Source organism: Macrotis lagotis, chromosome 4, assembly GCF_037893015.1.
Source record: "Macrotis lagotis isolate mMagLag1 chromosome 4, bilby.v1.9.chrom.fasta, whole genome shotgun sequence".
In the NCBI taxonomy this organism is placed as follows: domain Eukaryota; kingdom Metazoa; phylum Chordata; class Mammalia; order Peramelemorphia; family Peramelidae; genus Macrotis; species Macrotis lagotis.
The window spans coordinates 262,566,211-262,580,904 of NC_133661.1; the positions used below are offsets into that span (position 1 = coordinate 262,566,211).

Consider the following 14,694-nt stretch of genomic DNA (forward strand, 5'->3'; position numbering starts at 1 on the left):
GTAAACTATGAACACTGAAAATATTAGAGAAAGCTGGGGACAAGATCCCTGGCCTATAGTGCAAAAAAAACCCAAAAAACCTTAGGTCTATACACCCTATCCCATAGGAGCAGAGCTCAGTTATCAAAATGAACAACAAAAAGGGCACTAACCATTAATAGCTACTATTCTGAAAGGGACTTTAAAATCATCATCTAAGAAGAGAAAAGCAGTGATAAAATGCCCACATAAGCCTCAAAGGGGTTTATGAATTGGTCTGAAATCCAAAAGACCTCTTGAAAGAGCTCAAAAAGAATTTTAAATACCAAAGAAAAGAAATGACTGAAGAATTTAAAAGCAAAATGGACCAAATGGAAAAAATTAATTCCTCTACAAGCAAAATTAACCAATTGGAAAAAGGAAACATGAGGGTTAACTGAAGAAAATAAACCCTAAAAGCTAGAACTGGACAAATAAAAACAAATGACTCTATGAAACTCCCAAGAATCCATCAAACAAAAGACTGAAAAAAATAGGAAAAATGTAAAGTACCTCTTAAGAAAAATGACTAATCTGGAAAATAGATCCCAGAGAGATCATTTATGAATTATTGATCTATCAGAAAATCATGATCAGAAAATAACCTTGGAAAATATCTTTCAAGAAATTATCAGGAAAACTGCCCTCATATCCTAAAACAAAAGGATAAAATAGTTTTGAAAGAATTCATCAATCAACCCAGGTAAAGATCACAAAATAAAAACTCAAAGGAATATTGTATCCAAATTTCAGAATTCTCAGCTAAAGGAGAAAATACTGTAAGTCAAAAAAGAGCAATTTAAATACCATAGAAACACAGTGATGATTATAAAGGACTTATCAACTTCAACATTAGAAAATCAAAGATCCTGGAATATGATATTCCAGAGGGCAAAGGACTTTGTATTACAACCAAAAATGAAGTACACTACAAAATTCCACATATTCTTTTAAGGGAAAAGATGGATCTTTGATAGATGACTTTCAAACTCAATCTGATAAAAAGAACAGAACTGAACAGAAAATTTTATCTTCAGATACAAGACTCAAGAAATGCATAAAAATGGAAAATGGAAATGGACAGAGGGGAAAATGTTAGTCACGACTAAACTGTCTATATCTCTACACAGGAAGACAATGCTTGTAACTTGTGAGAATTGTTTTTCTATTAGGACATTTGCAAAGAGCATACTGGAAAGAGGGTGTGGGTACAAACTGACTGTGATTAAACTTTTAGTTCTTAAGAGTTATATTCAGGGATGGCTAGATGGCGCAGTGGATAGGGCACTGGCCCTGGAGTCAGGAGTACCTGAGTTCAGATCTGGATTCAGACACTTGATAATTACCTTGGGCAAGCCACTTAACCCCATTTCCTTGCCAAAAATAAAAAATAGTTATATTCATATTGAGACATTTGTAGGGAAGGTACTTGGAAAGGAGGTGTGGGTATAAATTGGTTGTGATGTAATCAAACTATTAACTCTTGAGTATTATATTGATATTAGGATAACGATGGATTGTACTTGGAAAGGGTGTAAATATAAATTTTTTATATGTAAGGATGCTTATTCTACTGCTAGTAGGACAGTTGAAAGAAGTATACTTTGATAGAGAAAATGGGTACAAGACAGCTATAAAACAATTAGAATATTAAAAGAAGAATTAGGCTGGGAAAAGAACATGGAGTCATTAGAGGATAATTAACATCATGAGAAGAGGGATAACATAACATCTCCAACTGGATTTAGAAATGTATCCTACCCTATAGGAAGTGGCATGGGGAAGGGGGGCGGGCAGCATGGGTGGGAAGAAGTAAAAGAAAAGAGAAGAAATGGGATATAAAAGGGAAGTGAAAAGTAAATTTAAAAAAAGGAATAAAAGAGGAAAGAGAGAAGAAAATGGAAGTGGGTTGATAAAAGGGAGGGCAGATTGATGAAGGCAGCGAAACACTGGTGATGAGATATAAGAGGAAAGGAGAGGGAAAACAGTACAAATTGTGAAGATAGGATTGAGGAAAATACAAAATTAGCAATCATAACTGTGAAGGTGAATGGAGTAAACTCTCCCATAAAACAAGTAGATAGTAAAGTGGATTGAAAAGTTTGTTGTTTACTAGAAACACATTTGAAGCAGAAAGCTACACAAAGGGTTTAGATAAAAGACTGGAGCAGAATATATTATATTTCAGCCAAAGTAAAAAAAAAAAAAGCAGGGGTAGCAATCCTTATCAAGGATAAAAGCAAAAATAGACCAAATTTAAAAGGTATAAGGAGAAAAACTATATCTTCCTAAAGGTACCATAGTCTGTGAAGTAATGTCAATATTAAGTATATATGCACCAAATGGTATGGCCTTCACATTCTTAAAGAAGAAGCTAATGGAGTTAAAGGAAGACAAAGACAGCAAAATTATATTAGTGGAGAACTCAACCTCCCTCCTTCAAAATTAGGTAAATGTAACCACAAAATGAACAAGAAGGAAATTAAGAAGGTAAATAAAATTTTAGGAAAGTTTGTATGATAGATAGAACTCTAGAAAAGTTGAATGGGGATAGAAAGGTATATATATACCTTCTCTTCAGTGCATGGCATTTACACAAAAATTGATCATGTATTAGGGAATAAAAGTCTAACAATCAATTGCAAAAAAGGCAGAAATATATATAATCTTTTCAGATCGTGATGCAATAAAAATTTCATGTAATATAAAGGGCCATGGAAAGATAAACTAAAAAATCATAGAAATAATCAGCAATTTTATCCAAGATAATGACAATAATGAGATAACATGCCAAAATTTGTGAGATGCAGCCAAAGCAGTTATTAGGGGAAATTTTTATATCTCTAAAAGCATACCTGAATAAATTTGAGAAAGACAAGATCAATGAATTGGTCCTACAACTAAAAAAGCTAAAAAGGAAAAAGAACAAATTAAAAATCTCCAATTAAATACAAATTAGGAATTCTGAAAATCAAAATTTGAAATTAATAAAATTGAAACCAACCTCTTAACAGAAATCCAATCAACAAAACCCAGAAAGAGAAGCTAGGAGAAGAACACCTACCTCAAGGTCTGTCTTCGGGGATCATGGGTGAACTGGGAATAGAGAGCAGACAGCTGGTGGGGGCGGGCTGAGAGCCAGACTAACCTAGGATCACCCCCAGAGGCTTTTGCTGTAGGAACCACTCTGAGAAACAACTGGAGAGTGGAGGCGTTGGTGGTGGGACTGATGATCTGGGGCTTACTGGAAGGACTGAAGGGCAAATTCCAGCCTCTAGCATCACGTATTGACTGGGAGGAGATATTACGCTCAGTGAGCAAAGCCTCTAGCACCCCCTACTAGCCAGTCCACTTGGAGTTACTAAACCCAGTGAGTAAAGCCTCTAGGAATCCCACCACCAAACTTTGTGAACTAGCCCCTACCCCAACACAAGATCTTAGGAAAATGAAGAAAGGCCAAAAGAAAGGGGAGGTCCATAGAAAAATTCCTAGAAGGAAAATACCCTAATTCAGAGAGATCTAGAACTTCTGAGAAGAATATGATTTGGTCACCAGCACAGAAAGACTTCCTTGAAGGAATCACAAAGGAGTTTAAAAATCAACTGGAAAATTTGGGAGAGAAAATTAATACCTTGCAACAAGAAAAAAAATCCTTGAAAAATACAATTGGACAAATGCAAAAAGAAAATAATTCTCACAAACCATCAATTTGTCAAATGGAAAAAATCCTTAAAAATAAAATTGACCAATTGGAAAAGGAGTTGCAAAAGGTAAATGAAGAAAATTCTTTTCTAAAAAAAAGAACAGTCTGTGGAAACCAATGACTTCATAAGACAACAAGAATTTGTTAAATCCAAAAAAAATGACAAAATAAAAGAAAATTAAAATAGCTCATCATCAAAACCACTGTCCTTAAAAACAGATTGAAGAGAGATAACCTAAATTATTGGTATTCCTGAAAACACTGAAGAGAAAAAAAAAGCCTGGACTCAATATTACAAGATTTAGTGATGTAAAACTGCCCTGATATCATGGAACCAGAGTGCAAAATAGTTATTGAAAGAATACATTGATCTGCTCCAGAAAGGGATCCCAAAATGAAAATGTCAAGGTATATTGTGACCAAATTCCAGAACTATCAGCTAAAAGAGAAAATCCTGGAAGCAGCCAGAAAGAAACAATTTAGATACTAAGAAGTCACAGTAAGGATTACACAGGACCTGGCTGTATCAATGTTAAGGGATCAAAGGGCCTGGAATGCAATATTCTGAAAAGCAAGAGAGCTTGGAATGCAGCCAAGAATTCATCATCCGACAAAACTGAGCCTTCTCTTCCAGGACAAAAGATGGACATTTAATGAAATAGGAGACTTCCAACTTTTCCTGATGAAAAGACCAGAGCTTAATAGAAAATTTGGACTTCAAACAGGAGATTCAGGAGACATATAAAAAGGTAAAAGAGAAAGGGGGGGGGAATTAAAAAAATAAGATGAAACTGGCTATATCCCTACCTGAAATATTTTAATAACTCTTGAGAATTGTAATTCTACTCTATTAGAGAGAATTTAATTAGCTAGAAGAAATGGACACTCACAACTTATTCAAGAAATTGCTATCTAATAATATGAAACTGGCTATATCGTTACCTGGGAGAAAGCCTCTAGTAACTCTCCATAATTGTAATTCTATTAGAGAGAATATACTTAGCCAGAAGTGATGGACACTCATGACCTTTCTGTGACTCAGAATGACTTAATAATAATACCTCCTTGAAAGGAGGGACAGTAAAGAGATGGGAGGATAGAGGAGACTGAATGGGGTAAATCTCATTACATTAAGTGGTACAAAGGACGTATTGCAATAGAGGGGAAGAAGGGAGGAGGTGAGAACTGCCTGAATCTTACTCTCATCAGATTGGCTTAAAATTATCATACATACACTCAATTAAGTTAAGAAACTTATCTTACCTTTAAAGTGTTAAAAGGGGGAAAGGGAAGGGGGAACCAGCAGAAGGAAGGGAAGGAAAAAGGGGAAAATAAAGGAGGGGGGTTGGATATAGGAGGGCAAACACACTGAAGGTGGTGGTATTCAGAAACAAAATACCAGGGAATATGGATAAAGGGGGAAAATGGGGAAAAATCCAGAGAGAAGATAGCATGGAAGGCAATAAAGAGTTAGTAATTATAACTTTGAATGTGAATGGGATGAACTCTCTCTTAAAAGCAAATAGAGCAGATTAAAAAGCAGAATCCTACAATATGTGACTTGCAAGAAGTTCATTTGAAGCAGAGAGATACATATAGAGTAAAAGTAAAAGGTTGGAATAAAATATATTTTGTTTTCAGCTGAAGTGAAAAAAGCAGGGGGTAGCAATCCTTATCTCAGACAAAGAAGCTGCAAAAATAGATATCATTAAAAGAGATAAAGAAGGAAACTATATCCTCCTAAAAGGTACCATAGACAATAAAGTAATTTCTTTTTTTTTTAGGTTTTTGCTAGGCAAATAGGGTTAAGTGGCTTGCCCAAGGCCACACAGCTAGGTAATTATTAAGTGTCTGAGACCAGATTTGAACCCAGGTACTCCTGACTCCAGGGCCAGTGCTTTATCCACTGTACCACCTAGCTGCCCCTAAAGTAATTTCAATACAAAATATGTATGCACCCAATGTATGGCATCCAGATTATTAGAGGAGAAGTTGTAGGAGTTACAGGAAGATATGGACAACAAAACTCCCTCCTGTTCTCAGATTTAGATAAATCTAAACATAAAATAAACTAGAAGGAAGTTAAGGAGGTAAATATATTGTTAGAAAACCTTGACATGATAAACTTATAGAGGAAATTGAATGGAAATAGAAAGGAATATGCTTTCTTTTCTGCAGTACATGGCACTTACACCAAAAATGACCATGTACTAGGGCATAAAAACCTAATAATCAGTTGCAGAAAGGCAGAATTAGTGAATACATCTTTCTCAGATAATACTGCAATAAAAGTCACATGCAATATTGGACCAGGGAAATATAGCTCCAAAACAAATCAGAAATTAAATAACCTCATTTAAAAGAATGAGGAGATCAAATAACAAATTATAGAATTTTTTTATCCTAGATAATTACAATAATGAAACAGCATACCAAAACCTATGAGATACATTTAAGGGTACTGTCAGGGGATATATCTTTAAATGCTTATATGAATAAATTAAAGAAGAAATCAATGGACTAAATATTTACAACTAAAAAATTCAAGAAAGAACAAATTAAAAACCCCTAGTTAAATACCAAATTAGAAATTCTAAAAATTAAAGGAGAAATTAATAAACTTTAAAAGCAAAAAAAAAACTATTGAACTAATAAATGAAACCAAGAGCTGGTTTTATGAAAAAACCAATAAAATTAATAAACCTCTGGCCAATTTGATTTAAAAAAAGGAAAAACAAATTTGTAGTATCATAAATGAAAAAAGTCAACTCACCATCAATGAGGAGGAAATTAAAGTTATAATTTGGAATTGTTTTGTCCAACTCTATGCCAATAAATTTAATATTAAAATCTAAGTGAAATGGATGAATATTTACAAAAATATAAGTTGCTCAGGTTAAATGAAGAGGAAATTAAATACCTAAATAACCCTGTCTCAGAAAAAGAAATTTAACAAGCCATATTGAACTCCCTAAGAAAAAGTCTCCAGGGCCAGATGGATTCACAAATGAATTCTTTCAGACATTTAAGGAACAATTGGTTCCAATCCTATATAAACTCTTTGGAAAAATAAGGAAAGACAGAACTCTGCCTAATTCTTTCTATGACACCAATATGGTGCTGATACCTAAACCAAGAAGAGTTAAAACAGAGAAAGAAAATTATAGACCTATCTCCCTGATGACTATAGATGCAAAAAAACTTAAATAAAATCTTAGCAAAATGACTACAAGTTATCACTAGGATAATACATTATGACCAAGTAGGATTTATCCCAGGAATGCAGGGTTGGTTCAATATTAGGAAAACTGTCAGTATAATTAATTATATCAATAAAAAAATCTATCAGAAATCATATGATTATATCAATAGATGCTGAAAAAGCTTTGGAGAAAATACAGCACCCATTCCTACTAAAAACACTAGAGAGTGTAGGAATAAATGTATTGTTCCTTAGAATAAACAGTATCTATCTGAAACCATTAACAAGCATTATATTCAATGGAGATAGGCTAGAGGCATTCCCAATAAGATCAGGGGTGAAACAAGGACACCCACTCCACCACTACTATTCAATATCTATTAGAAATATTAGCTTCAGCAATAAGAGAAGAAAAAGAAATCATAGGAATTAGAATAGGGAAGGAAGAGACAAAACTCTCATTCTTTGCAGATGACATGATATACCTAGAGAATCCCAAAAAAATCATCTAAAAAAACTACTAGAAATAATTAGCAACTTTAGCAAGGTGGCAGGATATAAAATAAACTCTCATAAATCCTCAACATTTCTATATATTACTAGCAAGATGCGGCAGAAAGGGCTAGAAAGAGAAATCCCATTCAAAATAACCTCAGACAATATAAAATACCTGGGAGTCTACCTGCCAAGGCAGACTCAGAAACTTTTTTGAAAACAATGACAAAATACTTCTCACACAAAATCAGATTTAGATAACTGGGCAAATATCAATTGTTCATGGATAGGGCAAGCAAATATAATAAAATTAACAATTTTACCAAAACTGAACTACTTGTTTAGTACCCTACCAATCCAAATTCCAAAAAATTAATGAGTTAGAAAAAAATTGTAAGTAAATTCATACAGAGAAATAAAAAGTTGAGAATCTCCAGGGATTTAATGAAAAAAAGTGCAAAAGAAGATAGCTTAGCCCTACCAGATCTAAAATTATATTATAAAGCATCAGTCATCAAAACTGCCTGGTATTGACTAAGAAATAGAGTGATAGACCAGCGGAATAGACTAGGTGCAATAGCAAGAATTGATTATAGTAATCTGCTGTTTGATAAACCCCAAGAGTCCAGATATTGGGATTAAAAACTCTCTCCAATAAAAACTTTTGGGAAAATTGGAAGTTAGTATGGAAGAAAATTGGATTAGAACAACACCTCACACACTATACCAAGATAAGATCAAAATGGATACGGGAGTTAAACATAAAAAAACAGTATTATAAACAAACTAGGAGATCAAGGAATAGTTTACCTGTCAGATCTATGGAAAGGAAAACAGTTTATGACCAAGGAAGATATGGAGAACATCATTAAAAACACACTAGACAATTGTGATTACATTAAATTTAGAAGCTTTTGTACAAACAATAGCACTATAACCAAGATCCAAAAAATGAAGTAAATTGGGATACAATTTTTACAACTAGTATTTCTGACAAAGGACTCATTTCTAAAATATACAGAGAACTGAGTCAAATATTTTTTTTAAAAAGATAAGCCATTCCCCAACTGACAGATGGTCAAAGGATATGCAAAGGCAATTTACAGATGAGGAAATCAAAACATTTCATAGTCATATGAAAAATTGCTCTTGATCACTAATTATTAGAGAAATGCAAATTAAAGCATCTCTGAGGTACCACCTCACATCTCTCAAGACAGGCCAATATGACCAGAAAGGACAATGATCAATGTTGGAAGGGATGTGGGAAATCTGGGACACTAATACATTGTTGATAGACCTGTGAACTCATCTAATCCTTCTGGAGAGCAATTTGGAATTATGCCCAAAGGGCAACAAAAATGTACATGCCCTTTGATTCAGCAATACCACTACTGTGTCTATACCCAAAGAGATTATGAAAAAGGTAAAAACATCACTTGTACAAAAATATTCATAGCAGCTCTGTTTGTGATGGCAAAGAAAAGGAAATTGAGTGAATGTTCATCAATTGGGGAATGACTTAATAAACTGTGGTATATGTATGTGATGGAACACTATTGCTCTTTTAGAATCCAAGAGGGTTGGGAATTCAGGGAAGCCTGGAAAGATTTGCATGAACTGATGCTGAGTGAGATGAGCAGAACCAGAGGAACATTGTACACCCTAACAGCAACATGAGAGTGGTGATCAACCTTAATGGATTTTCTCATTCCAACAGGACAACAATCAGGCACAATTTGAGGGTATATGCTATGAAGAATACCATCTGTATCCTGAGAAAGAATTATGGAGTTTGAACAAAGACCTTTAATTTTTTTTAAATGTTATCTTATTATGCAGTCTTGCTATATCTCATACTTTATGTTTCTTCCTTAAGGATATTATTTCTCTCTCATCACATCCAACTTAGATCAATGTATACCATGGAAACAATGTAAAGACTAACAGACTGCCTTCTGTGGGGGTTGGGGGGGGGGAGGGAAGTAAGATTAGGGGGGAAAATTGTAAAATTCAAAATAAATAAAATCTTTCTAAAAATAAATAAATAAGTAAATGAATAAAGCTAAATTACTTTTACGGGTTAAAAAACAACATGGCCGCTAAACCTTTGCTTAATCTGATTTTAAAAAGAAAAGCAACAAATTGCCTGTATCAAAAATGAAAAGGATGAAATCACTACCAATGAGGAGGAAAGTAAAGTAATATTTCAAAGCTATTTTGCCCCACTATATGCCAATAAATTTGACAATCTAAGTGAAATAGATGATTATTTGCAAAAATATAAATTGCCCAGATTAACAGAAGAGGAAATATAATGAACAAACCACCAATGAACTTCCTAAGAAAAAAAGCCCCTTGGCTAGATGGATTTATAGAATAAATACAAACATTTAATATGGATACAAACAAATACAAACATTTAAAGAATAATTATAATTCTATATATGAACTATTTGAAAAAACAGGTAAAGAAGGAGTACTGCTAAATTCTTTTGTGACACCAACATGGTGCTGATACCTAAATCAGGAAGACCCAAAACAGACAGAAAACTTTATAGACCATTCTCCTTAATGAATGTCTATGGGAAAATTTTATTTTTATTTTATTTTGAAAGTAAGATTTTATTTATTTTGAATTTCACAAATTTTTCCCCTAATCTTGCTTCCCTCCCCCCCCCCACAGAAGGCAGTCTGTTAGTCTTTACATTGTTTCCATGGTATACATTGATCTAAGTTGGATGTGATGAGAGAGAAATCATGTGATAGAAAAATTTTAAATAAAAATTTAGCCAAGAGATTATAACATGTTATTACTAGGATAATACACCATGATCAGATAGGATTTATGCAAATATGCAGGGATGATTCAATATTAAGAAAACAATCAGCATAATTGACCATAGCAATAAGAAAATGAAATCATGATTATCTCAATAAATGCTGAAAAAGCCTTTGACAAAAATTTAGCAAACATTCCTCTTACTAGGAATCAATAGAATTTTTATTAAAATGATAAAACAGTATCTGTCTAAAACCATCAATAATCATTATATGTAATGGCAATACACTTAAGGGCATCCCAAATAAGATCAGGGGTAAAACAAGTATCCCAAATTTCACCGCTTTTATTCAATATTGTATTTGAATTGTTAGCTTAAAAAAACTGAAAGAATTAGAATAGGCAATGAGGAAACTAAACTCTTAACTCTTTGCAAATTGTATGATGGTATATTTAGAGAATCTTAAAAAATCAACTAAAAACTACTTGAAACAAAGTAATTGTAAGATATAAGTTGCAGGATATAAAATAAACCTACATAAATCATCAGCATATCTATATGTTATTTAAAAAGCCCAACAAGAGATGGGAGGTAGATTCCCAAGAATTTCTCTTACTAAGACAAGAGCAGTAAATATACGAACACAATTACAATAAACTTTTCACACAAAGTCAGTTCTAAACAATTGGAAAATGTCAATTCCTCATGGTTAAGCTGAGGTAATATAATAAAAATGACAGTTCTACCTAAATTAAATTATTTGGTCCACACCAAAGTATCAAAGATTATTTTACAGAATTAGAAAAATGGTACTAAAATTCATCTGGATGAACATAAGGTCAAGAATATCAAGGAAATTAAAGAAAAAATTGCAAAGTTACATGGGCTAGTTTTATCAGATATAAAATCATAAAGTGGCAGTCATAAAAACTGTCTTGATACTAGCTCAGAAATAGAGAAGTGGATCAATGGGATAGATTAGATACAAAAGACAGAAATAAATGACTATGGTAAGTTTCTGATGAACTCTAAGTCTAACTTTGGGATAAGAACTGAGAAAACTGAAAAATAATATGACAAAAACTAGACTTAGAACAACATCTCACACCCTATACCAAAATAAGATCAAAATGCAAATAGGATTTAAACTTAAAAGATTTAAACTTTAAGGCAATTAGAATAAGGAATATTCTGTCTGTCAGATTTTTGGAATGGGGAGTAGTTTATGAACAAAGAAGAGATAGAGAACATAATAAATTACAAAAAGGATAATTTTGATTACATTAAATTAAAAAAGATTTCTCAAAAACCAAACCAATGTAGCCAAGATTAGAAGAAAGGCGGAAAGATGTGAAACTTTTTGCAGCTATTGTTTCTGATAAAAGGACTCATTTCTAAACTATATAAAGAACTGACTCAAATGTATTAGAATATGTCATTCTCCAGTTGATATATGGTCAAAGGATATGAACAGGCAGTTTTCAGATAAAGAAATTAAAATTATTTCATATGAACAAGTGCTCCAAATCATTATTGATTAGAGAAATGCAAATTAAAACAAAATGGTAAAAAAAAAGGGAAAATAATCAATGTTGTAGAGGATATGAGAAAACTTGGAAAGTGATGCACTATTGGTGGAGTTGTGAACTGATACATGGTCATTCTTAAGAGCAATTTGGAACTATGCCTAAAGGGCAAGCATGCCTTTTAATCCAACAATTCCACTACTTGATCTGTATTCCAAAGAGATAATAAAAAAAGGGAAGAAAGACCCACATGTACAAAAATATTTAGCAGTTCTTTTTGCAAAGAATTGGAAGTTGAGATTTCCATCAAATGGGAAATGGCTAAACAATACATGGCATATAAATGTGATGGAGAACTATTGTTCTGTAAGAAATCATGAGTGGGTAGATTTCAGAAAAGCATGGAAAGACTTCCATGAAATGATACTGAGTGAAGTGAACCAGAATACTGTACACATTAACAGGAACATGGTGAGATCGTCACCTGTGATGGATGTAGCTTCTTTCAGCATGTTAGAGACCAAGGACGACTCTGAGAGATCTGCTTTCCTGAGAGACATGTTTAAGAAAATACTATTCACTTTCAGAGAAAAAATTGGATTTTGAATGTAGAGCAAAGCCTTTTTTTCTGATTTTTCTTCCTTTCTCCTGCCCCCTGCCACTTAGTTCTAATTCTTCTTTTGCAATATGGCTAATGTGGGAAAATGTTAAACATGATTACACTTGTACAACCTATTTAAGATTGCTTGCTGCCATTCCTCTTGGGGGCGGCTAGGTAGCACAGTGGATAGAGCACAGTCCCTGGAGTCAGGAGTACCTGAGTTCAAATCCCACCTCAGACACTTAATAATGACCTAGCTGTGTGGCCCTGGGCAAGCCACTTAACCCTTTGCCTTTCAAAAACCAAAAAAAATGCACAAAAAAAGATTGTTGCCATGGGGAGAGGAAAAGGAAGGGAGGATAGTGGAAAAATGTGGAACACAATAGCTTGCAAAAAAAAGATGAATATTAAAAACTGTGATTGGAAACATGTAATTGGAAAATAAATTTAAAAAAGAGTGATTCGCAGAAGATCAGATAACCCTTATGAATTCCCAAAGAAATTTCCTCCAGGATTTATGCCACCTATTTTTAATACACTATGATATATTTTTCTTAATTTTGTTATCATTGTGAACTCAAGAGTATGGATTGTTTTTTAGCTTTTCTTTGTATTCCCAGCATTTATCAGTGTCTGGCAAATAACAGGTGCTTGCTTAATAAATGTTTAACTGGCAAATTCGTGTGGAATAATAAGAACTCAATCATGACATGGCTGAAAGTCCAAAATAAAATCTGGACTTTAACATATATTTTTAGGTCTCATTTACACCTTTTTATTTACATTTATTGATGATACATAGGTAGAGTATTAGATCTGAACTCAAGAAGACCTGTATTTATATCTTGCTTACATGGGCAAGTCAGCTTTTTCCTAGTTTCAGTTTCTTCATCTTTTTTTAAAAGGAGGGTTAATAATAGTATCTTCCTCACAAGGTATTTTGGGGCTCAAACAAGATCACATATGTAAAACATTTTGTAAAACTCATAGCAATATACAAATGCTATTTTATGATACAGGCAACTTAAAATGATACTTAATATCATATGTATTAATCATATGGAAAAGAATGAGTCTCCTATGTAATATCATATGTAATATTTTAAAGACTTAAATTGTTCTGTTTTTCCTAAGCCAGAAACATTGAGACTAAGTGTTATTGGCAGATTAAAAACTCTTACCCATTTAAATGGACTCCTGGTTACTGAAGAAGAAAAAAATGCAGCTGTGAATTTTATTGCCGGAACAAAGATTACTCAGGTTGGATGTATTTAATTTTTCTTGAGTATTCACAGGATATGGTGTTATCCTGAACAAATGCATAATATGTTTTCATCATCTAGAGTATTGTTTTTTATTTTATTTTGTCTTCCTCCCCCCAGTTAGATTGCATCAACTAATCATTTCAGTTATCGAAATCATAACTATGTTGGAGCTGTATTCCTCAGGTCCAATTTTTCATTGTATTTACATACATAACTATTTCTGAACCTCTATTAATTACCAAATTCATGCCCATGACCCTGCTCATCAGAGTGATAAGTATAGCTAATTTCCAAGATATGCTACTTGATTGTTGTTTTTCTCTTATTAAGAATGCTTCATTTGACTCCCAATTTGCTATAGAAATGATTCTACTATCTAGTTCAAAGTCCAGTACTCTTCTGGAGATCCCTTCATATATCTGATCTAGCTTACTTAACTTAGCTTTTTTTTTTACTTACTTTACTCACTAAACTTCATCTTGAAGCTTCTGAGCAAATAAGTTACTTTCTTGTTAAGGTTAACTTAGAGTAATTTATTTGAAGACATTTAGGTTCTTGGGATGATACATAGTAAATTGCCCTTCCCATCATTGTATTAAATTATATTTCATGGCCAGGAAGAGTCAAAAAAAAGTGATTTATTTGTAGAAATATCTTAGGTTTCCTTTAAATAAGATGCAAGCATAATTTTTCTCTTTCTTATAAGTCACATTTTTGTTAAAGTGTCTGTGGAATTTTGGATGCTAGCAGAAGAAATTTTGGTAATGTATATTGATGCAGTCATATATTATTTTAAAATTATTCATAATTCATGAAAGAAATAATTTGTATTACATAGAAAATAAATTGGAAAAACAAATCAAGATATCTAAAATCATGTTTAAATAATAGAGAAAGGTCTAGAAGTACAGGACACAGACCACTATGAAAACAAATAAAAACTAATTCATATTTTAATCTTATTTTGTTTTATTGAGAAGCTAGGTAGCATAGAGAGCCTGGGGATGGAGTCAGGAAAGACCTGAGTTCAAAACAGGCCTGACACTGTGTGACTTATGTGATGATAAATGAGCCAATATTTGTAAAGTGTTATGTAAACCT

At 33.0% G+C, this 14,694-nt stretch overlaps 1 protein-coding gene across 7 annotated transcripts in view; it reads left to right on the forward strand.

Annotated features, from left to right (window-relative positions):
* The window catches only part of LRRC9 (leucine rich repeat containing 9), a 195,131-nt gene that overhangs the window by 98,570 nt on the left and 81,867 nt on the right, over positions 1-14,694 (forward strand). For all 7 annotated transcript variants that reach the window (XM_074235927.1, XM_074235928.1, XM_074235926.1 and 4 more), the window contains one exon: positions 13,463-13,588. In XM_074235927.1, the coding sequence (XP_074092028.1) occupies positions 13,463-13,588 (126 nt within the window). The remainder of the gene's footprint in view (positions 1-13,462; positions 13,589-14,694) is intronic.